The sequence below is a fragment of the Marmota monax genome, unplaced genomic scaffold (assembly GCF_021218885.2).
Source record: "Marmota monax isolate L192 unplaced genomic scaffold, Marmota_monax_Labrador192_F-V1.1 WCK01_AAM20220418_F8-fsc00021, whole genome shotgun sequence".
NCBI lineage: Eukaryota > Metazoa > Chordata > Mammalia > Rodentia > Sciuridae > Marmota > Marmota monax.
In genome coordinates this window covers 20,735,631-20,763,124 of record NW_026695228.1, presented here as the reverse complement: position 1 = coordinate 20,763,124, position 27,494 = coordinate 20,735,631, and the positions used below count along the sequence as shown (strand labels likewise).

General features: G+C 59.6%; 1 protein-coding gene across 2 annotated transcripts; it reads left to right on the top strand.

Moving 5' to 3' along the window:
- Kcnn1 (potassium calcium-activated channel subfamily N member 1) lies at positions 1–25,869 on the top strand. Of its 2 annotated transcripts, XR_009226049.1 has the most exons (10): positions 1–119; positions 9,983–10,480; positions 11,021–11,116; positions 14,011–14,429; positions 16,956–17,097; positions 19,535–19,645; positions 20,295–20,397; positions 22,138–23,244; positions 23,576–23,645; positions 25,305–25,370. XR_009226049.1 is itself a non-coding variant. In XM_046437035.2 (9 exons), exons 2-9 carry the CDS (start codon positions 10,064–10,066, stop codon positions 25,557–25,559), a joined length of 1,638 nt encoding a protein of 545 aa, XP_046292991.1. In that variant the 5' UTR covers positions 5,841–5,949; positions 9,983–10,063; the 3' UTR covers positions 25,560–25,869. The 2 variants fall into 2 exon arrangements, 1 of the variants encoding a protein (XP_046292991.1); XM_046437035.2 differs by lacking the exons at positions 1–119; positions 22,138–23,244 and adding an exon at positions 5,841–5,949 and having other exon boundaries at positions 20,295–20,422; positions 25,305–25,869.
- Positions 25,870–27,494: the final 1,625 nt, after the last annotated feature.

The window sequence follows — 27,494 nt, the reverse complement described above, 5'->3', positions numbered from 1 at the left end:
GCTCCTTCCAGGTCCTGAGAGGACGCGCACAGCAGCTACAGCACCCCGCGGCTGGGCGGTCACCCGGCAGGACTGAAGACCCCTGGACAGCAGCTCAGTAACAGAACCCTGCACCCAGGGTGAGTGAGTCGAGCCTCAGGTCACCTTTGGGGTTGGGGGTGGCCCAGGGTTGGACAGATGATAACTTCAGGAAAAATTGCCAGCCTTTGAGATGATGACAATATAATATTAAAAGTAATAGCAACAATTGCTTTCTAGAGCCCCTCTCAAAAGTCACTTCCTGTTTACTCTGATCATGGGTAGCAGAGAACTTGCTCAGAGGGTCTGGTGGTCCACCTAGGGTCACACAGCTAGAAAAAGATGGAGTTGAACCAGGTCCAAAGGCCCCCACAGCCTCCACTTGCTTTCCCCTGCAGACACTGCCTGACGTTTGGGGTCATCAATGAGCTTCCCCTGGGGATGTTATGGTCACTCAGTGAATCAACAAATACCGGGCAATTGGCTACTGTGTGCCAGGCTCTGGGCTGGGTACTGGGGACACAGCAAGGACCGAGACAGGTCCAGGTCAGTCCTTGTGGAATTTCATGGGGGCATCAGTTAAGAAAGTGACATGTATTGGCAGGAAAATGGAACATGATGGTGTATGAGAATGACCAAGGGGGGCTGGGGATGTGGCTCAAGTGGTAGCGCGCTCGCCTGGCATGCGTGCGGCCCGGGTTCGATCCTCAGCACCACATACCAACAAAAATGTTGTGTCCGCCGAGAACTAAAAATAAATAAATAAATAAATAAATAAAAAGAGATTGACCAAGGGAGTCTCCTGTAGACACACAGAAGAGCTTCTTCAAGGGGAAGGGCAAGGTTCCCTGTAGGTGGACAGAGGGGCCTCTCTGGGGAGATGACCATGAGGAAGAGGATGAACAAACCAAGTGAGAGGTAGGGGAGAGAGGTAGGCAGACCCAGCAGAGAGAACAGCATGTGCCAAGGTCCTGAGGTGGGAACAAGCTTGGCATGTCTGAGGAACACTGAGAAAGTAACTGCGGCTAGAACAGAATGATCAAAGGGGAGAGTGGAGGGAGGCGAAGGCAGAGAAGTTGGCAGGCAAGGAACGCAGGGGCTGAGGTAAGGGAACTGATTGCAGAGCATTGGGCAGCCATGGAGGGGCTGTGAGCAGGGGAGGGGCCTGATGTGATTTAGGATTTTCAGAAGCTGTCATGACTGCTGTGGAAGGTGGGGACCATCAGGGCCAGAGTGGAAGTGGCAGAAGGTCGGAGCCATGGCTGGAGGCATCTGGTGCTGTTAGCTGGGCAGGACCAGAATAGGCTTCTCGAGTGGGCTGGGGACGAGGAAACTGGGACCAGGCTTCTGCCTTGGGTCAAGGACCACAGGGAGGGAAAAGCAGGGGTCTGTTGTGCCTGGGGAACACCGGGAGCACATCCTGGGGGAGGTGTCCCTGAGCCAGCAGGGGAGTGAGTGGAGGAGTTAGCCAGCCGGCAGCAGAGGCTGGATCTGTGTGGAGGCCACAGGGGGGGGGGGGGAGGGTGCCACTGAGTGCACAGAATTAGAGGAACACGGTGCAATTTGCAACCAAGAAAGATCCTTCTGGGGTCTGGAGGAGTCGGCCAGGAGTCCCTATTGAGATTGTCCACGTAGTAATTAGGCCAGTGCCAGCTGCAAGCATCCATTGAGCATTTGCTGTGTGCCTGGGACATTTAATGGGGATTAACTGCTTACCCCTCTGCTCTCCAAGGGGCCTCACTGCCTTGCTGAGGAAATTGAGACTCAGAGAGGTACCGGCACATCGCGCGGCACCACTGTATGAGTGTCCTGTGGCTGCTAGAACAAATGACCACAAATCGTGGCTTAAAACAACTCAAATTGATTCTCTCACAGTTCTGGAGGCCCAAAGTCGGAAATCGAGGTGTCACAGGGTCACATTCCATTCTGAGGCTCCAAGGGAGGATCCTTCCTGCCTCTTCCTGCATCTTGGGACAGGACTGCATCTGTGCCTCAGGTTGTCACCTGGCCTTCTTCCTGTGTCTGTGTCTACACACAGCCTTCTTATGCAGATGCCAATCATTAGATTAGGGGCCACCTGAATCCAGTATGACCTCATCTTAATTTAAGGACATCTATGAAGACCCTGTTTCCAAATAAGGTCACAGTCTGAGGTTCTTCTCCAATGAGGACTTGAATTTTTCAAACCAGTGCAGCCATAGAGGAATACGCAGGGCAGGTGGCCAGGTAGGGGCCACCAGGAGGGGGAGGGGGGGTAACTGCTGCATCCAAGCCTGAGTGTGAAGGAGGGGACCTTGATATCTGGGGCAGGGACAGGGCCTCTCAGCTCTTTGACAGCCCCAGATGCTCTGTGGGGACTCCTCGCTTCTGCTGGCGTGGCCTCCCACCTGTCTGTCATCCCTAGGCATCCCCCCCCCCCCCCCCCCGCAACAAGCAAAGCCCCTATCCTCTAGGCTCCTTAGCAGAGTCTTATGTATTTATTTAGAGACTCTTTGTGTGTCTTTGTCACCATGGTGTCCCCACCTGAGTACAGGCCCTATTTCTGCATACAGAAAGTGCTTCATAAATGCTGACAGAAGGAACCCCAGGTTCCTAAATCCCAGGAGACCCAGGAACGAGGCCTCTGGGCCCCCTGCCTGCCCCAGCCAGTACCAGCTGCAAGCTTTGTTTGTTCTAGCAGCCAAAGTCTGAAATCAAGGTGTCACAGGGTCACATTCTTGTCCCCTTCCTGCCCTGCAGTCCTCCGGTGCCCAAGGGGGCTAAGCCCTGCAGGTGATTCTGCTCGGTCACCCCACCCAGGCTCCTGCCCATCCTGGGACTCTCTGCCTGGCTTGCCCCTGCAATCCATCCCAATGGTCTCCTGCTTCTCTCTCCAGTACACCCTCCTGGGTCCCCCAGGGCCTCACTGTCTCCAGCTCTTTGAAGTCTGGTGGTCTCAGCCCCTGTCCTGTTTCTCTTGACTTGACTGGATCTCTGCCCAGTGCCTTGGTGTATCTGAGTATATTAATTTTTTGGAGGAGGGTACCCGGGATTGAACCCAGGGCTCTGAGCCACATCCCCAGCCTTTTTAAAATATTGTATTTAGAGCCAGGCTCTCTCTGAGCGGCCTCGCTTAGTTGCTGAGGCTGGCTTTGAGCTTGCAGTCCTCCTGCCTGAGCCCTGAAGTTCTATTCGTTTGTTCTGGTGGTGCTGGGGAGGGGGCCCCGGGCCACACCAGGCAAGCATTCCACCATGGAGTTGCGCCGCCAGCCCTCCGGATTCTTAGTTTTCTATCCTTATTTGAAGAGGATTGTCCCCCTCCTCAGGGAAGCCAGCTCCAGGGGTCTCTAGGAGGAGCGTGGTTTGTACAGTCTGGTCTCTGTCCCCAGCATGAGGCTCTGTGATGGAGCTGGGTGGATACATGAATGAAGGAAGAAGGGACAACCAACCAGAGGGAGGTGAATGAATGGTGAATGCGAGAAGGGAGGGGACGCTGGCCCTGCCCTGCCCTCTGGGCCATACTGGGCACAGCCTCCCCACAGGCTGCTCTGGAAGGCTCCAGGATTTCAGTGGAGGCACAGCTGGTGGGGCCCAGGTCCCCTCCTGCTCAGCTGCTGCCTCTGGGTCCCTGAGGTCCTGTGAGGGTCTCCCAGCCTCCTGCACCCACACCCTCGGCCACTGCCCAGGGATTGCTGGCCCCGAGGAAGGACTTCCTGTTTTGCTGCCTCCAGCAGCCCCTGCCTGTGAGCAGAGGACACTCAGCCAGTGTGCACAGCCATTTCCCCGGGTGTGAGTCCCAGGGGTGCCTTGGCTGGCTACCAAGCTCATTTGCAGGCTCCTTGGGTGCAACCACAGGCTGATGTGAGGCTCTGCCTGGAATACAGCCCCGAGAGGCCCCGCAGGCCCCACCCGAGTCCACTCCCAATGCCCATCACCCACTGCCGGCCTGTCTCCAAGGGGCCGGAGTCCAGTCGGCAGCATTGCCATCTCAGTAGACCACCAGCTCAACTGTCCCAAGTTTGTTCCCTCGAGGGGCCCAAAGGGGAATAAAGGACTTTTTCCAAAGGGAGAAGGTGGGCACAGAGGGTGAGGGGCCTGGGCAGGGCCAGAGGGATGGGGAGTGTGACTGATGCTTTTGTGAACTTTGGCATGTTTACATGTCAGACTTGAATCTGGAAGACAGTGCCACAGCCTACGCAGGCAGGTTGGGCAGGGTCAGCCCGTGGGCACAGTAAATGCTGCCCGTGGAGCAGGACCTGTACAGGGGCTGGATCAGGCAGTCAGTGACCAGGGGCCTGGAGTGCAGGGCAGGGTGTGTTCCTGATCCCTGGAGAGCTGTGGGCGGCTCTCTCAATAGTGTGCTTTAGAAGGACCCTCCCACCCTCTAGGCAGGGACTTCGAGTGCAGAGGGCTGGAGGTGGAAGGAGAAAGAGGGGTGGGGGAGACTGGGGCGACAGGGGGCCTGGCTAGGGAGCAGCTATTCAGGAGGGAGGAGGGACTTTCCTCAACACAGCTGAGATCTGTCCCTCTGAGGTCCCCAAGGCAGTATCGGGGGTTTTGTTTGTTTTTGTACCTACCCTGGTGGCACTCAACCAGCCCCATCTAGGTGGACATGGCAAGGACCACCAGGGCCTCCATTTCCTGTCACATCCCTGAACACTGTCACCACCTCAGGGTGGCCAGAACAGGCTTGGGAGAGGAGAGAACAGGGCCCATCTGCCACCCTGGGCCCTGAGGCATCACCTGGTCCTGCTCAGTCTGGGTCCCATCAGCTGCCCCCCTGCCACCTCCTGCCCAGCGGCCACCCGCCCTCCTTCCTTCCTTCCTTCAGTCCAGCTCTTTTCTGAGAGGAAACTCCACTGTCCCCAGGCAGTGACAACTACAGTCAGGTGTTCCCAACTAGAGCTCCAGGAGGAAAACAGATGGGGGTGTGTGGGGAGAGGGGAGGAGCCAGCTGCTGCCCCAGGGACCCCCAGGCTAGGTACAGATCCAGACACTGCCATCCCTACAGCCAGGGACCAGGGGGACCAGGGCAGTGAGGCCGAGCGTTCCCCACCTCCGTCCCCCGAGCCCCGTTAAGGTTGAATGAACACTGACCTAAATGCCTGGGGAAGGGACACTGTTTGGGGGACCCCCACCTTGGTGATCCCAGCTCGGTGGGGCTCCTGCGCCTGCCATCTGGGCATGGGTGTTGGGGTCTAGGGGTGGAGAGCCCGAGGTGAGCAGGCATCTCCCCTCTCACAGAAGGTGTCCTCCAGCCGGTTACCCGCTCCCCACCGCAGACACCCCGGAGCCCCCCGCTGCAGCAGGCTTCTCGGCACCCCCTACTTGCCCACATCCTGCCCCCGCCTCTGCTCCTCTACGCAGAGCCGACCACTGTGGAGGTCGTTTGGGGAGAGGGCGTCCCTGCAAACTTGTCCACCCAGTGGTGCAGCCGTGCGGAGGGCCCCCAGGCACGCCAAGGTTGGAGGGGCCACTGAAGTCAGGGGACCCATTTTGGGGAACGGGTGGCTAGGAGGTTCCAAGGCTGTGGCAAGCGGGGCTTGTGGTTCTGCCAAGGCCCCTTCCGTGACGCGGGGCAAGAGTGCGAACTTGACCACGAGCTGAGAGGAGAACCGGCGCCTCGAAATGTGGGATCTTTAAATATGGGCGGGGCTAGCGGGGTCGTCGGGGGCGGGGCCAGCCGGGATCGGCCAATCGGCGGCGCCGCTCGCGTCGCACCGCCCCCTCCTCTCCGGGCTGGGGCGGGCCTTCGCCCCCCGGCCGGGCCCGTAGACTGGGCGGCGGGGGATGCGCCGGCCGCTGCCGCCCCCGGCCCCGCCGCCCCGGGGCCCAGCGCCCGCTCGCTGCTGCCCGTCTCGGCCGCGACCCCGGCCCCGGCCTCTGCCGGGGGGTCCACGGCCGCGCGGGACCCTCTCCCCGCCAGCCTCCTCCACCCACCGTCGTCCTCAGGTACACGGTGGGACCGTAGGGGCGGCGGGAGGGTCCACGATGCGCAGCCCCGGGTACCCAGCGAGGGAGCCAGGTCCCAGAGGGGACAGAGTTGGGGGTAGAGGCCAGGAGGGAGGGTCTCGCGGGGTCTGGAGGCCAGGGGGCGCGCGGAGGAGGGGACGAGCGTGCTCCGCCGAGGGAGTGGGAGCTGGACCCGGTCCTGGGGAGCCCGGCGGGGCGCGGGGCGCAGGGCAGCGAGTCTCCGAACTCGCCCGGTACACGTTGGAGGTGGGGAGCTTGCAGGGCTGGCAGGGAGCCGGGATGATTTGGGGACTGGAAGGAGGATCCCCTCACCACGGCTGAGCCCTTGGGCCAAGGGTTGGGATGCTTCGCAGAGGGTCCTCGAGCCCCAGACTCCCAGTTCTCCCTGGACGCACAGGTCCCCGTACCCAGCCCAGGGCACTGCCCCTGCTGTCCTGGAAGGTGTGGCAGCAGATGTGAATGTCAGAGCTGGGGGCCCAGCGAAGACGCTGATGGAGAGGATCAGAGAGGAGGGCAGTGAGTGAGGGTGGCCGCCTCGAGGAGGTCAGGGCAGACCGAGTGGCCCCTGCGGGCTGGCAGGCAGGTTCCTGGTGGTGGTGATGGGGACCAGGCTGGCAGCCAGCATCCAGCTCAGCTCCGAGCTGCCTGTGCCCCAGGGCAGGAGGACAAGTGGAGCCTGCCCACCTTGCAGAGTTAGGGTCCTGAGAGGGCTGAGGGGGTCCCCAGGGTCCTTCCTCACCCTCCACAGGGACACGCAGCCTTGGGGCTGCCCTGGCTGGGACTCAAAACAGGCCTGCGCGTCCTGGAAGTTTCTGCCGTGTGTGGCTCTGGCTCTTTGGAAACACTGGGGTGGGGGTGGGGGCCCAGCTCTAAGGACTGGCGCATGAGCAGGGGACACCTCCTGATCCAGTTCTTAAGAATGAGAAGAGGTGTCTCTTACTCCCTTGCAAGACCAGGGTGTCAGGATGAGTACTATTGGGGTGCCTTAAAGAAGAGGTGTTCCAGAGAGGCAGTGACTTTGCCCCTTAGTAGGGACACCTGAGGGTTCTCCTGGGCAGCTGCTTCAACCAGCCCATCATTTGTAAAAAGGCCTCTGGGGGCTGCTGGCTTTGTCTTTCTTCCCTCATGACTTTAGGTGGGCCAGCTCCTCTGCTCCCTGCTTTTCTCAAGAGCCCTCCTGGGCCCTCCCCCCCGCCGCCCCCCAGCTTCCCAAAAGTCTGTGTGTCTCTTGGGCCCGAGCCTTCAGGGAGCAGGGGTCTTGTGACCAGACACATTCAACAATTCTTAAATGCCCAGGGTGCTCAAATCCAAGTGCAGTCCACAGGGTGCTCCTCCTACCTTATGGGGATCCTCAGTGGTGAAACTGGGGCCTTGAACTTGAAACACACCCTCCTGCTGGGTGCAGCAGCCATGCCTCTGATCCCAGAGACTTTGGAGGCTGAAGCAGGAGGATCACAGGTTTGAGACCAGCCTGCGCAACTTAGCAAAACCCTGTCTCAAAAACTTAAAAAAAGGGGGCTAGGGTTGTGGCTCAGTGGTAGCACCCTCGCCTAGCACATTCGAGGCCCTGGGTTCAATCTTCAGCACCACATAAAAATAAATAGAAAATAAAATAAAGGAATGGTGTAGAAAGATAATAATTAAAAATAAAGCAGGGTTGGGGCTGTACCCAGTGCTAGAGCGCCCCTGGCTCAACCCCCAGCACCACAGAAATAAAAACAAAGGGATGAAACACCTTTCATAGTTCCAAGCCTTGGTTGGTGCTTTGAGGAGTTTCTAGGACTGTGGTGTCCAGGCACCCCCGGGGGAGGGGGAAGAGTACCTGCAAGAGTGAGGCCTCGTCCCCAGCGCCTCTGGTCCTTCCCAGCCTTTAGAAATGGGCTGCCCCTTTTCCAGGGGGATTCTCAGAAAAGACACTCTGTCCTTCTCTTCATCTGAGGCCGGGGGAGGGATCCGGAACTCACCACCCGTTGTCTCCCAGCTTGTGGCCTCTCTGGGGCAAGGCCAGGCTGATTCCCTCTTCCCGTGACAGATCCTGACACCTCTGGATGGCACCAACCTGGTGCCTGCCCTTCCTGGCTGTGTGACCTTGGGCAGTGTGCTCAACCTCTCTGAGCTTTTTACCTCATCTGTAGAATGGGAACAGGCATGTCACCTGCCCTGTTGGGGTGGCAGTAGGGATGAAATGTGATCTTTCTGATCAAGGGCTTGAAACACAGTAAGAGCCCTGGCACTTGTCCACAGAAGGGGCCCAGGGAAAGCCCTCTACCCTCTGCCTTCTCAGAAGCCACCTGTCATATTTTCCCTCCTCCCCGCCCCCCGCTGCCCCCTCCCTGCCCAGGGCACCTTAGGACGCGGCTGCCAGGCGAGGAGGAACATGGCAGATACACCGCTGAACTTGGCCCAGGCGTCGGGTGGCTGAGTCACATCTCAAATTGCCTCTTCATCGGTGCGTTTGGAAGGTCGTTTGCAGCGGCCCTCTGCAGGCCCCCGCCCCCTCTGGGTCCTGTCTGCCAGGCCACCCGCCTCTCCTGCCTGCCTGTGCTCCCCAGCCCAGGTGGAGACCTTCTGCACCTTCAGGGGACGTGGAAGGGCACCTGGGGTCTCTTTGCCCCCTGCCCTCGGGTGAAGGCAGGACGTAGGGTCAGGATGAGCTCCTGCCCACCTGGAAGGTGGTGGCCTCAGCGTAGAGAGCGGGGGTCCCAGAGTTTGTGTTGACAGAGAAACCAGGGCCGGGAGGGGCCGCTGAGCTGAGCCTGCCCGGCCGAGTGTGGGCGGAGGCAGGGATGGGGACAGGCTTTACGAGGTTGGCTGGCCACGAGGGGATGGCACCAGCATCTGGAGATACCTGGTGGAGGGGACAGACCCCTGTGGGGGCTGCTGGACGAGGGCACACGTGGAATGTGGTGGGTGGTGGGCAAGGCCGCCCTGTCTCCCCCTACAGTCGGGCTCATCTTGGTGTGTCCTGAGTTGATGGTCTCCATATCGGCCACCCCAGTGGGAGTGGGGACTGTGCCTATAGGCACAGCTGCTGCCCACCTCCCTGACCCAGGCCTGGCATCTAGAGGAGCTCCAGCCTGTGTCCCCTGAATCCCACCAGGCAGCCGAGGCAGAATCTGTCCCTTCATAGTGCTGTGCCTCGGGGTCTCCATCCCTAAGACTGGCCAAGCCCAGGATCCCCTTCTGGGGTATATGTGAGGGTGAGGGCAGACGTCTGCATGAAGATTGAGGCACGGCACATAGTAGATGCTCAATAAACCCTGGCCAGGTGGCCGCAGGGTGTGCCGGTGAGGGTGTGAGACAGCGGGCTGGCAGGGAGGGTTGGTCCTGGAACCTGCCGAGGCAGAGGGAGCTTCGGGGTCTCTGTGGCCACAGCCTTGGTCTCTGATGTGGCCCAGGCCTCACCTGAGCTGCGTAAACACACGCAGGCCTTTGGAAAGTCTGGGGCGAGGAGCCAAAGTCTCCATCTAGAAGTCTGGGGGGCTGACCTGGATCAGAACCACGTCCTCCCCATATGCTGCGTCTCTGCTCCCAGGCACCCCTGATGGCAGCGCCAGCTCGCAGCGTCCAGCGGGTGTTCACTGGGTGCCAGCTGCGTCCTTGGGGATGGAGACAGTCAGCAGGCAAGGGTCTGCTGTTTGGTGTCCCGGGCAGAGGGCACAGCCCCTGCAAAGGCTCAGAGCAGGACTTGCTGGGGTCATGCGGAGGCCGGCGTGGCTGGGAGGGAGTGAGCCTGGGGTGGGGTGGGCAGAAGGCTGAGCACAGAGGGCCTCTTGGCCGCAGTAAGGAGTTTGGTTTAGCAAATGACGGCGCTGGGCGGGGTGGGGGTGTCCAAGCCGAGAGGCCACAGGCTGACTTGATGTTTCTGGATGGTGACCCACATGTTGGCATTCTGAGCCTCCCGAGGTGGCCTGTGCCTTCCTTCGAATGTTCTGGAACGGTGGTGCTGATCCCTGCTCTTCTGGTCAGTCACCAAGGCCTTCCTGTGACTAAGTCCCTCTGCTCTCCGCAGGTCAGCGCAGGAGCCCAGCCACTGAGCCATGCCGGGCTCCGGGTGGCCTGCAGGGAGTCCAGCCCCGGCAGCCAGGTGGTCATGAACGGCCACAGCCACAATGGTAGTGTGGGGCGGCCGCTGGGCAGCGGGCCAGGTGTTCTGGGCCGAGACCCTCTGGACCCTGAAGCAGGCCGCCCCCTGCACCCCCCGCCCAGCCCCGGCCTCCAGGTGGTGGTGGCCAAGAGCGAGCCGTCCAGGCTCTCACCAGGCAGCCCCCGGGGGCAGCCCCAGGACCAGGAGGAGGAGGAGGAGGAGGAGGGGGAGGAGGAGGAGGAGGACAAAGCAGGCAGGCGGAGGGGCCCTGGGAAGACCCCGACTGTGGGCCACCGCCTGGGCCACCGCAGGGCCCTCTTTGAGAAGAGGAAACGGCTCAGTGACTACGCCCTCATCTTCGGCATGTTTGGCATCGTCGTCATGGTGACGGAGACCGAGCTGTCCTGGGGGGTGTACACCAAGGTAGGCACAGCCCCCGCCCAGGCACCTCAGGGCCCCCAGGGAGGCGGGCGGGGAATGCAGGGGACCCTGGGGCTCCCTGTGCCGCTCCAGCCCCTCCCTCTGCTGCTCCCCGGGTGAGCTGGCGAGGGGGACCCCAGGGAAGGCTGGGCTAGGCTCAGGCCACGCTCCCTCCCCGTCTAGAGTGGTCGCTGTGTCACCAGCCTGGCTCTGTGAGTCCTCTGTGTCACCAAGCGGGTGTGAGAACAGAGAGAAACCAGGGCTTGTCTGCCCAGTGACGGGGGCTGGAGGGAGCCAGGCCTGCAGACGGAGGTGCCAGTCCATGGCCCAGCAGGCCTCGCGACATCCCGGGGCCATAAGGGACCAGGCCTTATAAACACAGGACCCAAGTGAGACCAGGCCGGGACAGGCAGCTCAGGAGATGGAGGCTCAGCGGGCACCGGGGCGGCCATGGGGAGGAGCCCCCTCTGGCCAGCTGCTGTCCCCAGGGGCCTGGTGGGGTGGTGCCTGGGAGCCCCCCCAGCGCCCTCTCCCTCTCCCCAGGACTCGCTCTATTCGTTCGCCCTGAAATGCCTCATCAGCCTGTCCACCGCCATCCTGCTGGGCCTCGTGGTCCTCTACCACGCCCGGGAGATCCAGGTCAGTGCCTCCTCACCCTGGGCCCCAGAGTCCCCCGGTCAGCCCAGCTGGGGCCCCCGCTCCCCAGGACACACAGGACAAATAGTCTCCTTGGCAAAAACCAAAGTTCTCAATGGAGAGTCACCGCGTCGTCACCCCCTCCCTGCAACGCGTCTGCCTGCCTGTTGACTTTCATGGTGGAGAGGTGAAGGAGGGCGGAGCCAGGGGGCTGGGACACAGTGAGCTTCATGGCCCTGGTGGCCTCCTGGTGGCTTTCGCAGCCCTGGAAGCAGGCTCTGTTTCTATTGGGAGGCACCCGATGTCCTTCCCAATAGGAAGAGTCGCTGGGCCTGGCGCTGGCCTCCTGCTGTGGAGCCAGCTCAGGCCCCTCGGCGCCCGGTGGGCAGCACCGGCCTGGGCTCCTGCCCTCGCCTCAGACCCCTGAGCTCCAGGGCAGACTGGCAGAACGCGTGAGTGGGAAATCTCCATCTGTGCCATGTGCACGTGTCTCTGGGGGCTGGCTGTTGGGGACAGGTGTCTGTCAGTTCCTCCAATACAGCCAGCCCTGGGGATCCCTGCGGGATTGGTGCCAGGACCCCCACAGATACCCAAACCCCAGGACGCTCAAGTTCCTGCAGATGACCTCATTTGGACTCTAAATCATCTCTAGATGGCCGAGAACACTTAACACAACATAAACGTGCATGCGCTGTGTTGTTTAGGGAATCGTGACAAGAAAAAGAGTACAGATGGGATTTTTTTTTTCAAAATATTTTCAGTCCGTGGGTGGCTGACTGTGCGATATGGAACTCAGGTGTGGAGGGCGGATTCTAGCTAACCAGGAGGTTACCCTGGCCCCTAACAATCCCCCTCCTAGGTTCACCCCCCAAGAGAAACAAAAATCAACATCCACACAAATGTTTATAAGACCATCTTTCACAACAGACAGAAAGTAGAAACCATGTATGAATTTCCCTTAATGAAATCTCAGCGGCTCAGGAGGCCGAGGCAGGAGGATCAGGAGTTCAAAGCCAGCCTCAGCAACCTAGCAAGACCCTAAGCAACTCAGTGAGACCCTGTCTCTAAATAAATAAAATACAAAATAGGGCTGGAGATGGGACTCAGTGGTCAAGTGCCCCTGAGTTCAATCCCTAGTACCACTCCCCACACGCACCCCCCCACACACACACCAAGGTCCCTCAGTGAATGGATGGATAACCAAAATGAAACATAGAGCCTTTGTACAATAGAAAGGGTGCACCTCTGTATTGATGAGCCAGGGAGCCGGTGCAGAGACCCACACGGAGTGCCCTCAACACAGATGCACCCTCTGCCTGTCCTGGAGGCTGAAGGTTCAAGACCAAGGCCTCAGCAGGGCTGGCTCCTCCTTAGGTCTGTGGGGGCCACTCCAGGCCTCCTTCCTGGTTTCTGGTGCCCCTGCAGTCTCGGTACTCTTGGCTTGTGGATGCGTCACTGGTCTGGAAGCTCACATGCCATTTTCTCTGTGCGCATCTGTCTAACTGCCCCCTCCCTCTGGGCAGTACTGGGGAATCAAACCCAGGGCCTAGCGCCCTACCACTGAGCCACACCCCCAGTCTCCAATTTCCTCTCTTTCTAAGGTCATCAGTCTGTCTATCTTTCTGACTGTCTTTCTTGTGTTGTGGATGGAACCCAGGGCTTCACGTGTGCCAGGGAAGTACTCTTCCACTGAGCCACACCCCTGACTTGCTCCTGTTTGATTTTATTTATTTAATTTTATTATTATTATTTTTGGCACTGTTGGGAATTGAATCCAGTGTCCTGTGTATGCTAGGCATGTAGTGTACCACTGAGCCACATCCCCAGCCCTGTTTATATTTTTATTTTGAGACAGGGTCTCACTAAGTTGCTTAAGGCCTCGCTAAGTTGCTGAGGCTGGTCTCAAACTTGTGATCCTCCTGCCTCAGCCTCCCCAGTAGCTAGGATTGTAGGTGGGAACCACTGCATCCCACTAGATATTTTTTACTAAGGTAAAATTCATATAATATGACTGTAACCATTCTAAAGAGGAACAGTTCAGGGGCATTTGCAATGTTATGTAAACGTTACTTCTATCTAGTTCTAGAACATTTCCAAAATCCCAGAAGGAGACCCCATCCCCATCAGCAGTCACTCCCCACCCCCTCCCTGGCCCCTGGCAGCCATGCTCTCTGTCTCTGGATCCGCCCCCTCTGGACGTTTCATATAAATCAAACCTCACAATATTAATAAGTTAATCAAAATCTGTGTGAGTTCGGTGCGGCTGCTATAAGTAAAATACCACAAGTGGAATGGCCTAAACTACACAGATGGGTCTTCTCGCAGTTCTGGAGGCCACAAGTTCAAGATCAAGGGACCAGCAGGGGGTGGGTCCCTGGGCCCGCTCTTCTTGCCTTATAAATGGCCGTTCTGTCGCCATGTCCTCGTGTGGTTTCTCATGTGTTCACTGTCATCCCTGGTCTCCTCCTCTCCTGTCCACACACCGGTCTTGTTAGCGTAGGTCTTTGTGTGTTTTTGATCTTGTTCTGTTTTGGAACCAGGGATTGAACCAGGGCGCTTAACCACTGAGCCGCCTCCCCAGCCCTTTTTATTTTGTATTTAGAGACAGGGTCTCGCTGAGTTGCTTAGTGCCTCACTTTTGCTGAGGTTGGCTTTGAACTTGCGATCCTCCTTTCTCAGCCTCCCGAGCCTCTGAGGTGGCAGACGTGCCCGGCCCATGTGAAGTTCAGTTTGAATCTGGCCAGAGCTGAGAACTAGGGAGCGTCCTCTGAGGCCACGCTTCTGACTTTTCTTGGGAACCTGAGGCTGGGTTGGGTTTCCTAGCAAGGGCGTTCTTGGGGGTGGGACCTGGGTGCGAGTCCGGGACCCACCGTCCTCCTTGCGTCCGCTCTCGGCAGCTGTTCATGGTGGACAACGGCGCGGATGACTGGCGCATCGCCATGACCTGCGAGCGCGTCTTCCTCATCTCGCTGGAGCTCGCCGTGTGCGCCATCCACCCGGTGCCCGGCCACTACCGCTTCACGTGGACGGCGCGGCTGGCCTTCACGTACGCGCCGTCGGTGGCCGAGGCCGACGTGGACGTGCTGCTGTCCATCCCGATGTTCCTCCGCCTCTACCTGCTGGGCCGCGTGATGCTGCTGCACAGCAAGATCTTCACGGACGCCTCGAGCCGCAGCATCGGGGCGCTCAACAAGATCACCTTCAACACGCGCTTCGTCATGAAGACGCTCATGACCATCTGCCCGGGCACCGTGCTGCTCGTCTTCAGCATCTCCTCCTGGATCATCGCGGCCTGGACCGTGCGCGTGTGTGAGAGGTGCGCCCCAGGCCGCCAGGCCGAGCGGGAGGGCTGGGGACCCGGGCCTCGGTCCCCCCCCATCCACGGCTCCCGTGACCTTGGCTTCCACTCATCACCCTTCCCCAGAGCCCTGTGGTGCCCCCTGGCCCCATTTGTGGTCTCAATGCTCATTCCTGAGGACCTTCATCCCAGCTGTGGGGAGGGGGTGTCCTGGGCCACCCTTGGCTCCTCCCCCAACGTGGGCGGGGCTCCCGCTCTCCCCACCTCCCCTCCGCAGGCCTCCCGTGCTCCTCCGGGACCTCTGGCCAGGGTGGCAGAGGCAGCAGGACGCAGCGGGACAGGGACACCCCGCGCCCCTGTTCCCCTGCCCCCACGGTAACCAGCTTTCCTTCTCCCTCTGCCCGCCCTGCCGGACTGTAGGGAGAACATGTGAGTCCCGCCCTTGGCCGAGCTCAGCGCGCTCAGAGCTGCAGCCCCCGCGCGGCCCCGCTGCTGGGAATTTAAGATTAGCTGCCGACAACCGAGTGAGGGTCAGCGGGGCTGCCAGCGCTGCCCAGGGGAGCTGGGGGCACCCCCCGCTGGCTGGAGGCCATCTTCTCTGAGCCTGGGTCCTTGTCTCGCCTGAGGAAGGCGCTTGGAGAAGCGTCCTGTTTGGACGGCTCTGAAGCCCCCTCCTGAGTGCTTAGTGGGTTGGGGTCACCCGGCCTTCAGGGCTTCTGTGGGGTCTGGACAGCCCTGGATGGCGGCAGACCATCAGCCCAACTTACAGATGAAGAAACTGAGTCTCTGAGGGCAACAGGACTTGTCCTGGGCTTCCTTGTCCAAGAGGGGCTCGCCCTACCCCTCCTGCAGCCCCTCTCAGACCCGATGGCTAGTTCACAGTGGCCGGGGCCAGCTCCTCTGGGGATCGTCTGCCATCTGGGAGTCATTGCAGGGGTCTTCTTGGACCCCTGATGTGCCGGTGCCAGTCCCGGAGCCCATCCCCACCCATCAGGACAGGAGTGAGTCAGGAGTAGGTCTGGGGTGGCCCATGGTCAGGTGTCCCTGAGGTCCAAGTTGACTCCCTGCAGGCCTCTCCCCCAGGTGAGGTGGGGACGGGGCAGGGCCAAGGGCAGCCAATCCTAAATTCTGAGCCCAGCAATGATGCTTGCCCCCGCTGCTGGCCCCACCCCGCCTCCTGCATGCTCCTCGCCTCTGCCCCTGGGGTTCTCGGCAGCAGCCCCCCATGCTCCAGTGGGCGTGGCCTCATGCTCCAGTGGGCGTGGCCTCACCTGCCTCCGCCCCCACCCTCCTGGCTCCTGGGGCCGCGGTGCTGGTGGTCCCCCCTCACCCCCATTGAGGCTGGGGCAGTTTGGGACTCATGCCTCTGTGTAAGACGGGGTTCTGTCTCTGATCCCCCACCTCGTGAGCAGCCTAAGCCCAGACTGGAGGGGCCCTGAAAAGCATCCAAGCCTCGGCGGTTGGAGACCCCCAAACAGCTGATCAGGGGGCTCCATCCGCCCAGCTTCCCTTCGGGAGGCCTCCACCTCCTTCCCTCCCCCAGACCCCTGTCCCCAGGCTGTGTCCAGCACAACTGCTCCTTCCAAACCTCCCTGTGCCCCGCCGGCCTAGGGGTCCCCACCTCCCGTCTCCCCAGCCGGCTGCTGACTTTAATTGGGGGCAATTAATTCTGGAGGCTGGGAAGGCCGAGGTCAGCGCGGAAGGGCCCCTGACTCCCTGACAGCAGTCTTGTCGGTTGGAACTGGACATCCAGAGTTGTCCGGGAGGTGAAGGGTAGCAGACAGGCCTCCACGCTGCTCCAGACCCAGAGAACCAACCTCCAGCCCCTACCCTGAGTCGGCCACAGATGTGCCTCTGAACCCCTGTGGCTGGGGCCCCAGTCCTGGCTGAGACTGGGACAAAGTTGTGTCCTTTCTAAGTTCTTGGGGATTGTTCTCCTGGATACCGGACTATAGCCCCAGGCCTGTCCCCTGTGCCAAGTGACCTGCCCCCTTCTTCTCAAACCCAAGACCCCGGGTTTAGGCCTTGGTGCCTCCCCTGCGTATTGGCTTTCCTTCTCCTAAGTCCTGGGCTCCATCCGCTGGCCTGTCCAATAGTTCTCCTTCTCCGGGGCCTCGCCGGCTGAGGAAGTTCTTCCTGGTGTCTCACCTAAATCCTTGCCTTCACTCCTTGCTGCTTCTGGCACCCTCAGCCACCTGTGTCCCCGTGTGTGTGTCTGTTGGGAAAGGGATTGTGTGCACGTGTGTAGGTGCACCCTCACCTGGGCCCTTCTTTGTCCTGTCACCAGGGCTGGGGAGCAGCAGCTTGGGTGTCCGGCAAGGGGGAGGGTTGGGAGAGAGGGAGGGAAGGAGGCTGTGGGCGCCCTTGCCTCCTGCCCCCAGCAGAACCACGCCCCGGAGTGACCCACTCCCTGTGGCCGAGGTCAGGGCCTGGTGCAGCCGGTGGGCAAGGTGGGCAGGTGCCCTCAGTCCCGGCCCTGCCCCAGGGGTGTGACGGGCCGAGACATCACCGTGAACTGATGGCAGCCCCACCCCTGCTCCCCAGGTACCACGACAAGCAAGAAGTGACCAGCAACTTCCTGGGGGCCATGTGGCTCATCTCCATCACCTTCCTCTCCATTGGCTATGGTGACATGGTGCCCCACACCTACTGCGGGAAGGGCGTGTGCCTGCTCACCGGCATCATGGTGAGGGCCAGAGACACCCCACTTCAGCCCCGCCCTTGCCTCTGCCCTGCCCAGAGCCCCCCCTCCAGAGCCCTGAGGTCCTGCCAGCCCATTCCCTCTCCTGTCGTGTGACATCTGCACCCTCAGGCCTTGGGGTCTCTCAGTGGGCTCTTCCGGCTCTGGCTGAGTAGCTCCCTCCAGGAGCTGAGGTCCACTCTGAGCGGAGTATCATCTTTGCCCCCTTATTCTCTGTAGCCCAGTTTATTCATAGCCCTGGTTCGGGGCACGGAACCGGAGCCTTCGGGGCCTTGGTTTCCCAGCTTGTTCTGTGCCACTTTGTCCTCTTGCTACAAAAACTAGGCTCATTTATGCTTTGGAAGCCTGAATGCCCTGGGCAGCCCGTCAGTGTCTGGAGGTCACAGCCCCGCCCTGTCCCCATCCTTGGCGGGCTTCCAGAAGCCCAGGACCCTGTGTGGCTTCCCCACTGCGGCACGTCTGTGGACTCGGGCCAGCAGCCTCCCGCTCTCCTGGGCTTCTCAATCCGCCTTCGTGGGCGTGGGCGTCCTCTTTTCCCTGATTCCATCATCCGTTTCCTTTCTATCATCTCCTCCTTCTGGAACCTTCTTTTCCGCCAAGTGTCTTTCATCTCCTCCACAAGTGCTCTTCCTTCCTCCCGCCCCCGCCGCCGCCCCCTCCCTCTGTTCCCTTCCCTCCCGCTCTCCCCAGCCTCTCACCCCCTGCTGGCCGCCCGCCGGGAGCCCAGGCCTCGCTTCTGCTGCGAGCGGACTCGCCCCCCCCCCCAAACTGGCTGTACGCGCTTCTGGGGAGGGAGGGACGCGGTGTGGACGCTGCACTTCATCCTGGAGTCCAGGGGGAAAGCGGGAGACCGTGCCCCCTCCCCTCCCCAGGCAGCTGCAGCAGGAGGACTTCGAACCCAGGGGGGCCAGGATGAAGTGGAGAAGCCACGTTCCCTTAATGGGCGTGGCCGTCAGCGTAGCTCCTTCCAGAAAGTTCTGTGTCTACCCTGCAGCCTGCTCCCTGCCCTTGCCCCAATGCACATGGAACTGGTCACTCAGGTCTATATGGTGGACTTTTTGGATTTCGGTGGTGGGCACAGAACCCAGGGCCCTCCGCCCTTTCCATTCAGCCTTAGGGGTCACATGAAGCCACACCTGGACGTTTCAGCCAGGTCTTTTTCTCCCTCTTCTATCAACCCTCTCCCCCTTCCATCTTTACCCAAGCGCATCTCCTTGTGCTCGCTGCCTCACAGACTCCAATTTCCAGCACCATCTATGAGATTCTTGTTCTTAAACTTCAGGGCACCCCAGCCTGGCCTTCTGGAAGCTGACACTGATTGGCCAACATCATGTCTAGACTGTATCTGTGAAGCGCCCATGTGCTTCTACATGGATCCCTCAGTTGTCCTTTTTCCTGGCTGCATAGTGTTCCAGAGTTTCCCAGCAAATTGCTTTTTCCCTGTTGACAGAGATTTTCCTGAGAAGAGGCCTCTGCATCCTCTCTAGACCCTCATTCTGGCCCAGGTGGGAAGCCCCTGCTTCCCCTTTTGCCCACCCACCCAGGCTTGGCATGTTGGTATTCAAACCCATCCAGGACTTTTTTGATAATGTCCTGGCCCTTCCCCGCTCCTTCCCATAAATGTTTTTCCTTCTATCCCCAGAGAAACGTTCAGCCGTCCTGGCCCCCACCCTCAGGGTCCTTTCCCTGCTCCCAGCCTGTGACTGGGCAGTGGCAGAAGGAAGCAGCTGGTGGCTCAGTCATGGGTGCCTTCTGCCGCCTCAGCCCCCCACCACCACCTGCCTCCCTGCGCCTGCGACACCCCTGGGTGTCTGAGGTTCCCTGTCCCCTGCTTCTCGGTGGCAGAACTTGCCCCCCCATTCCTCTACTCCTGTGTCACTCTCCTCTGTCTCCCTCCCACCTTGGCCTTGCCCTTCCCCGTCTCCCTGGCTGCCCTGAGCAAGTAGGGGGGCCACAAGCAAGTCCCCAACCGCCACAGGGGAGCTCCCATTCTTCCTGGGCCCCCTCTGCCTTTCCCCTCCCGCAAATGCCCTGAGCCCCAGCCTGACCTTCTGACCCTGTTTGGTGGCTCTGTGTATGTCGGCTCGTCTCCTGTCCAAGACCCCGAAGCCTTGAACAAAATCTTCCAAATCCTCCTGCTGCTGTGGGCGTGGCTGTGGGCGTGGCCTGCAGGTCTGTTTCTTGCTCCTTTCTCCTCTGAGTCTCAGTCCCCCTCTGCCTGGAGGGGAGAAGAATGCGTGGCTGGGGACTGAACGAGCTCTTCGAGCTCTTCGTGGGCTCCGGAGGCCGCCTGGGCTCCCAGAGGGGAATCTACCACCCTCTCGGGTTTGGCGCCGCCCAGCAGGGGTGGAACAGGGCAGGCCTCCTGAGGAGGAGGCGACCTTGGGGCTGGAGGCTGATGTGCCCCTCGCTCTGCCTGCAGGGGGCTGGCTGCACGGCGCTCGTGGTGGCGGTGGTGGCCCGGAAGCTGGAGCTCACTAAGGCTGAAAAGCACGTGCATAATTTCATGATGGACACTCAGCTCACCAAGCGGGTGAGGACCCCAGCCCTGGACACGGCCTCCTTTCCTGCTCGCCTTTCCCCGCACCAGCGGGCGCGCCTAGGCACCCTTGAGTCACCGCCCTGCCTGGGTCAGACTGCGAGCCCTGCCCGCAGTGCGCACGATTACACGCTGTGCACAGACCCAGCCGGCGGCCTGGGGAGCCACCCTCGTGCCCAGCCAGGCCAGACAGGGAAGCACGGATCCTGGGACCCCGCCTCTGGTGCCATGTGCGTGCTCTCTGACCTGGCCAGGTTGCAGATTGACCTTCTGTGCCTCAGTGTCCCCCTACAGAGAATGAGGGCGGCCTCAGCCAGGCATGGTGGCGCATGCCCGAAATTCCAGCTACTCGAGAGGCTGAGGCAGGAGGATTGCTGGTCACTGTAGTGAGACCCTGTTTCAAAATATAAATGAAAAAGAGCTGGGGACATGTCTCCCTGGTAGAGGGCCCTGGGTTCAACCCCTCGTATGAAAAATGTCAAGGCGATATCAAAACGGGCGGATGCACTGTGCTGAGGTTCCCACTCGCACAGCCCCGCCTGACATTCCAGGGACTCCAGTCCTGGGGGGGGGGTTCCTGGGGGTTTCTAGAACCTTCCCTGGTTTTCTACCTACTCTGAAAAACTTCTTTTTCTGACCCCAGGTAAAAAATGCCGCTGCTAATGTTCTCAGGGAGACGTGGCTCATCTACAAACACACCAGGCTGGTGAAGAAGCCAGACCAAGCCCGGGTTCGGAAACACCAGCGTAAGTTCCTCCAAGCCATCCATCAGTAAGTCCAGCAACTTTCCCGCTCATGTTTCCCAGGCTGCCGGGCCTAGAGGCAGCTGTGGCCCCCAGGAGGGGGCCAAGGGCCAGGCCAGGCAGCTCACCGTGGCCTCATCATGGGTCCCCTCCACGCCAAGTGGTCAGTTGGTTGGGACCTGCCATTCCTGTGCTGGGGAGGATAAGAAGATGGGGGGGGGTGGCAAGCGACCGGCCAGGCACCAGCCACCACAGTTGCCTCAGATGAGTCACAGAAGCCACCCAAAATAAGTGGAGGAAGCAGACTTTATTCTCTGGGATAACAAGAATGGTTGAATGTTTTGGCTTTGAAACTATTTTCCCTTTTTGCTTTGCCTCCCAGGAAGCTTGGAATGAAATGTGTGATCCGATCTGTGAGGTTGTGTGGCGTAATTAGAAACTACTTGATTACTTCTGTTGTCCCTTGGCCTCAGGAATTATTTAATCAAGTGGGTTTCATCCTTGGCCACTCATTAGAGTCACTTAGGGAGCTTAAAAAAAAGCTCACAGACCACTTCCAATAGCAGTTACTGGATGTCCTGGGTGCAGCATGAACTTCAGTTCCTCAGGTGGATCTGAAATGTCGCCAGGAAGGGTGTTTTTCCAAGTAAAGGGACAAGTAGTAAATATTTCAGGCCATGGGGCCAGATGGTCTCTGTCCTGATGTTCAGTTCTGCTGAACAGGGAAGCTGAGTGTTTCGGAGAAAGCTTTACTTTCTGGGACAGAAGAACACGTGAACAACAGTGCGATTTCCACTTCCAAAGAAAGTAAAAGAAACGATGAAGTCAATGTTGTTTGTTTGTTTATTTTTACTTTTTGGTTCTGGGGATTGGACCCAAGGGCACTGAGCCACATCCCCAGGCCTTTTTTTTTTTATTGAGAGACAGTCTCACTAAGTTGTTGAGGCTGGCCTCAAGCTGGCGATCCTTTTGCCTCAGCCTCCCAAGTTGCTGGGATCATAGGTGTGTACCACCACGCCTGGCTTTTTCATATTTTCAAAATCTTGACAGAAATAATTGTTCAGACTTACGGGGTACAGTGTGATGTTTCCATGCCTGTGTGTATGTGTGAAGACCAGGTCAAGGTAATTGTTATATCCATCTCTTCGAGTGGTTTTCATTTCCTCGTGAGCCTGGTGGTCCACATCTGTGGTCCCAAGCTGCTCGGGAGGATCACTCGAGCCCAGGAGTTCAAGGCCAGCCTGGGTGACATGGCAAGACCCTGTCTCAAAGTATATGTTATTTACTTGTGTTGTGACTAGCTATGTTGACACATCACAATTAGAGGTTGTCAGCCAGTTGCCCTCCAGTGCCCCTGAATATTAGAAGTCATTCCTCCTATACCCTCCCGTGCTGGGGATCAAACCCATTAAGTATCCTCTATCCCTCCCCTCCCCCCCCCCAGTTTTGTTGGTTTTAAAATATGTATACTATCGCCATGACACTATCACCACAGCCAAGATATGAACATATCTGTCACCCTAAAGACTTCCTCATGCCTTTTACATCCCTGTCTTTTTTTTGGGGGGGAGGGGTGAGGTCAGGGGGGTGCCCAAACCCAGGATGTCCTTGTTTTTTAACTAGACAGTTTAGTCCGTTTACATTTATTGTGTTTACTGTTATCATTGGACTGATTTCTGATGGCAGCAGCCCCTTATCACATGACTGTGGTAAGACTCTTGTTTTTGTTTCTGTTTGAGACAGGGTCTTGCTATGTTGTCCAGCTGGCCTTGAACTCCTAGACTCAAGGAATCCTCCTTCCTCAGTCTTCTGAGTAGATGGGACGACAGGCTCGGGGCACAGCACTTGGCTACCATGGGAGGGGTTTTTGTTTGTTTATTTTGCTTTGTTTTTCCGTGGTGCTGGGGATGGAACCCAGGGCCTCGTGCATGCTAGACAAGTGCTCCTCAACTGAGCTCCCCCAGCCCCTCCCCTTTCTGTAAGGACACTGGTCACAATGGATTAGGGCCACCCTAATGACCTTATCTTTGCTGAGGACACGTGCAAAGACCCTATTTCCTATTTGGTCACATTTTAAGGTACTGGGAGTGGGGGTAATTTGGGGGAGAACATGGTTCACCCTAAACAGGGCAGTTCAGAGAAGCCAAGGATACTATTCCCAGTGCAAGGCTGTCTGGGTTTCCTGGCGGCCTCCTGCTGTTCCTGGGGCTCCCCAGCACCCAGCCCTGAACTCTGGGGCTGGGGGTGACTTTCCATCTCTGCTTCTCTGGACTGGGGCTCCCTGGGCGTCTCCTGCCGGGGGCCCTACGAAGGCTGAGCTTGGAGTGCTGGGTCTGGGGTGTGGGGAGGTGAGTGCTCCCTGACGTGGTGCCCTGGGCTGACCAGCACAGAAGGGACCGTGGGGACAGGAGAGCACACACATCGGCTGCCCCCACAGGCAGGTGTCCAGGGGCCGAGGGCATAGAGAACAAGGGGCAGTTATGGGTTCAAATCCTGCTGGGGTGCCTGCCGCTGGGCAGTGGCTGTGCCCCTCATACCTCAGCTTTTCTGGGTGAAACGCCATCTGCAGGGTCCGGGCCGATGTGCCCAGCGAGGCCGCTTGGCCAGGACCGTGTGGACACTGCTGAGGGGAGGGACCGAGGACAGGCACCTGCCTGGGGGCTGGCCCTGAGCCTTCAAGGCTGGGCCCCTCCTGCAGAGCAACAGCAGCCCCTCTGCCACGGGACCCCCAGCTTGGCCCTGGGTGGGGTGCGGGGCCGGGCGGGGTCGGGCGCGGGCGGCTCAGCTGGGCTGACAGTAAAATTGCCTCGTGGTTTCCTCCTGCTCTGCCGGTCCTGCCAGGGCTCAAAAGTAAGTCACCCATGGGGCTCGGGGTGGCAGGAGCCTGGGGTGTGTGGTGGCGATGGGCACCCGCGGGGCATGCCAACCCCCACCTCAGAGGCAGGCAGGGTGCATGTCTGTCCCATGGGTTGGTGTGAAGATTCACCTGGGTCTCGGGACTGTTCTGATTGGGGCCAGTCCTGCAGACACCTCAGCCAGTGGCCACAGCATGGGAACTGAGCTGCCCTCCGCCCTGCAGACCCGATGCATGTCCCAAACGCCACTGCGGGTGGGCGCATGAAGGATCCCATTCCCACGGCAGCTGCCACCTGTCCCCACTCACCCTCCTGTGTCTCCCCAGGCTCCGCAGTGTGAAGATTGAACAAGGGAAGCTGAATGACCAGGCCAACACGCTGGCCGAGCTGGCCAAGGTGAGCGGGCGGGGCAGGATGCGGGCAGAGGAGGACTGGAGGGACAGGTGCTGGCCGGGGACCAGGGTCCTCTGTAGCCCTGATGTAAGAGAGACACTAGGCATCTACCTCTGCGTGTGGCATCTTTACCTGTTGACACTGGCATCTGGATTTATTTTAAAAGACTGATGTGTCTGGCGGGGGGGGTGGGGGGTGACTGGAGTCCCTGCCCCTCGGAGGCTGAGGCAGGAGGATCACTTGAGCTCAGGAGTTTGAGGCCAGCCTGGGCAACAAAGCAGGAAACCTGTCTCAAATACTAATATGATTACTTTAAAAATTATTTTTAATTGGAACTCATGGCCTTGCGCCAGGTGAGCGGGGGCTCTGCCCGTGAGCCTCACCGCAGCCTTGAAATTTGGATTTTTAAAAAATATTTATTTTTTAGCTGTAGATGGACACAACACAATGCCTTTATTTTTATGTGGTGCCGAGGATCACACCCGGGTCCCGCCCGTGCTAGGCGAGCGCTCTACCACTGAGCCACAATCCCAGCCCCTGAAATTTGGATTTTAAAAGATTGACCCACCCTTTCATCATACGCTCCTCACAAAAATACATTTAACAAAACCTTCTTTGAAATAAGTCTTTCACCAGATTGGATTATATGAGTTTCTAATTTTAAAAATAATAATAAAAGTTAAAATATTCTTCAATTTTTGGTCAGTACGTTTTGGTTTGGTTTGGTCTTGGAACGGGGCTCTCACCTGTTGACCAGGCAGGTCTTGAACACCTGAGCTCAGGTGATCCTCCTGCTTCAGGGGGAGCTGGGGCCACAGGCGCCGGCTCGATATTAAATTTGAATGGTCTCCAAGATTTCTGGCTAATGGAAAAATAAAATGTAAATTCTAAATTTAAGGGGGTTGACTCTGAGGTTTACTGTCCTCAGAGAGCCCAAAAGATCCGTCCATGGCTGGATGCCGCTTCAGGCGCCAGCAGATGTCACCCTCTCACCCAGGGGTGGTGGCAGTGGAGGGGGACCCATGGGGGACAAGCTTCCTAGGGATCAGGTCCCGACCTCCTCTGTGTGCTGCCTGGGGAGTCCTCAGATCTCTACTGTGACCTGGCCCCGTCAGTCAGAGTCACAGAGCGAGGTTCTGGCGCCACCTGTCGGCCAGAGCGGCATCTGCGCCAGGGACTGTCCCTGGGGTCGTCTCCTGCCCATGTGAACAGGAGCGCCTTTCTGGGTTGTGGGGAAGCTTCAGGGGTGACGGGGACACCCCACCAGCTGCTGAAACAGTGATTGTTCCAGTGACACGTCCCTGATCTGTGATCCTTAGACTAGTCCCCCATCTCATCAGGCCCCGCCCCCTCCCCAGCTCAGTGTGGAGCAGGAACCCTCAGACCCTGGCCCTGAGCCTCCCCTGTCCCCAGCCCAGCGCCTCCTCCAGGTCTGGGAGCCCCCGCTGAAGTCCCCTGTGGCTACATATGTCCAGGTCACCCCCAGGGCACCTCCGGCTGCGGCCACCCTTCCTGGGCCCTCCAGGTCCCCTGGCCCTGAGCCTGGCATTCGTGCCCATCCCCCACCGCCCCCTCAGCTGCAGCCCCAGGTCGCCCATGCTGGGTCCCCGCTGCCCTGTGCCCGTCCCTCCTCCACCCGCTCAGCTCCCCTCTCTCCGGCAGACCCAGAGCGTCATGTATGACCTGGTGTCCGAGCTGCACGCCCAGCAGGAGGAACTCGAGGTCCGCCTGGCCGCCCTGGAGAGCCGCCTGGACGCGCTGGGCACCTCCCTGCAGGCCCTGCCCGGCCTCGTCGCCCAAGCCATACGCCCGCCGCCCCCGCCGCCGCCGCCCCGGCCCGGCCCCGGCCCCCCGGACCAGGCAGCCCAGAGCCCGCCGCGCCGGTGGCCGCCCGTGGCCCCCTCAGACTGCGGGTGACGGCTCTGCCCGCCACCGGACCCCTAAATCTTGGCCATCGTGTGGCCGCCGTCCCCACGCCGTCCAGGAAGCCCTGTACAGTGTCGCCTCTTGGGGTTCAAGAAGCCGAAGCTGAGTTGGGCTCGAGGACCGGGCGTCCCCACTGCCGGAGGAGGGCGGGGCGGGCGCCCAGCAGACAGGGGAGCCCGGAGCGTCCCCTGGTCACTGGCCCCTCGACTCGCCCGCGCCCCCGGAGGGTGTGGAGCAGCCGGGGAGGGTCCTTGCCGACTCTGAATAAAGCAGGACTCACCACATCGCGGCCTGTCGTGGTGGCTGGGGCCCCTGGTCGCACACCACCGGAGCAGTGCTCAGGCTGGAGGCCCCCAGGCAGGCAGGGGTGAGGACAGCCATTCCCTGACTGTCCTGTCCTAGTGTCTTCTGAGCTCCACTGGGGACAGCTCCTTGGTGACATCCATGCCTACCCCACCTTGGATGCATAGAACCACGGGTCACCATCCAGGGAGGCAGGTGACATGGGTGAAGCGGGTATTCAGTTTTCATAGGACACACATTGAGCACCCGCTATATACATTGAATACCATGTAAATGACCACAGTGACGTCACCAGAACTTGACCAGGACGGGAGGGGAAGCTGAGGCTCAGAGAGGCCATGGGGCCAGGATTGCAGCTGGGAGCCTGTGGGACAGGGGGCAAGCACCGGGGGTGGCGGGTACTCTGGGGAAGCCACAGGAGGGAGGTCTGAGTGGGGGCAGGAGTGTGGGTGGACTGATGGGCAGGGTTCCAGACGCAATCAGAACCAAAGGCCCCTCCAGGCTTTGGGTTTTGGGTGCTGTCTCTGGCGAGGCCACGGACGTGGCAGATGCTAGCCCAGGGGGTGGGGCGGGTGGGGGAACCAAGGCCCCTGGCAGCTTCTGATAAGGCCATCAGCGCCTGGCCCCAGGAGATAGGCCAGCCCTGATAGGTTCGAAGAGGGCAGCTCAGACCCAAGAACAAGATGGGTCTGGGGAGGTGCCAGGGACACTATTTTTTTTTAATTTTTTTTTGGTACTGGGGATTGAACTCAGGGGCACTTGACCACTGAGCCACACCCCAGCCCTATTTTGTATTTTATTTAGAGTCGGGGTCTCACCCAGTTGCTTAGGGCCTCACTACTGCTTGAGGCTGGCTTTGAACTCACAATCCTCCTGTGTCAGCCTCCCAAACTGCTGGGATTCTAGGCGTCTGCCACCACACCAGGCCAGAGGACACTATTGAGACCTGGGTTCCAGTTGCCGTAGGGGTGCCTCTGAGCAATGGCTGTCCCTCTGGGGTCTTCTGTAAGATGGAGGTAGCAGTAGATTTAACCAGAACTTGCTAAAGGCTGAGGCCTTGCTTAAGGCCTCCACTTTGTCTCCTGAAGGCCTCATGGGAACCAGAGGGGCTGCAAAGCATCCACCGCCGGTCCTAGGCTTCATAGCAGCCCTGTTAGCTGGTTTGGGAAACAGTCCTGGAGGGAAGCGGTTGTCCCCTCTTGTGCCCAGTCTTAGCTCCTGGGCCTCTGGGGAGAGCAGGGCGGGTGCCCACCCTTGGGGAGCACCGGGTCTGGTGGAAGAGGAGAGGTAAACACCAGCCAAACCCGCGGCCAGAGGTGTAAACAGGTCAGAGGTGCTGGGGACTGCGGAGATGACATCTGGGTGTGGGAGGGGTGGGTGGGAGAGGGGATCTGGCGTTGAACCAGCCGGTGCAAAGGCCACGGGGCAAGATTTGAGCTTGGAGTGTTTGGGGGACAGCCAAGAGGTGACAGGGAGAGGGCGTGTGGGGGGAGCAGGCGGGGCGGCGGTTCTGACTCATCGTTGCCGACCCTGCAAAAACACGGCCCGCCACACTCTGGGGGGTGGCAAAGTCCACAGGCAGACACTGGGCGGCACGTCCTCGGCAGCTGCCGGGGCGCGTCA

What these genes read in the sequence shown, in the direction of transcription:
- Kcnn1 (XM_046437035.2), top strand. Translation starts at nt 10,064, where the DNA reads ATGAACGGCCACAGCCACAATGGTAGTGTGGGGCGGCCGCTGGGCAGC. An exon ending in ACACTCAGCTCACCAAGCGG is followed by an intron (nt 19,646 to 20,294) that starts GTGAGGACCCCA and finishes TTCTGACCCCAG; the next exon opens with GTAAAAAATGCCGCTGCTAA. An exon ending in TTCCTCCAAGCCATCCATCA is followed by an intron (nt 20,423 to 23,575) that starts GTAAGTCCAGCA and finishes GTGTCTCCCCAG; the next exon opens with GCTCCGCAGTGTGAAGATTG.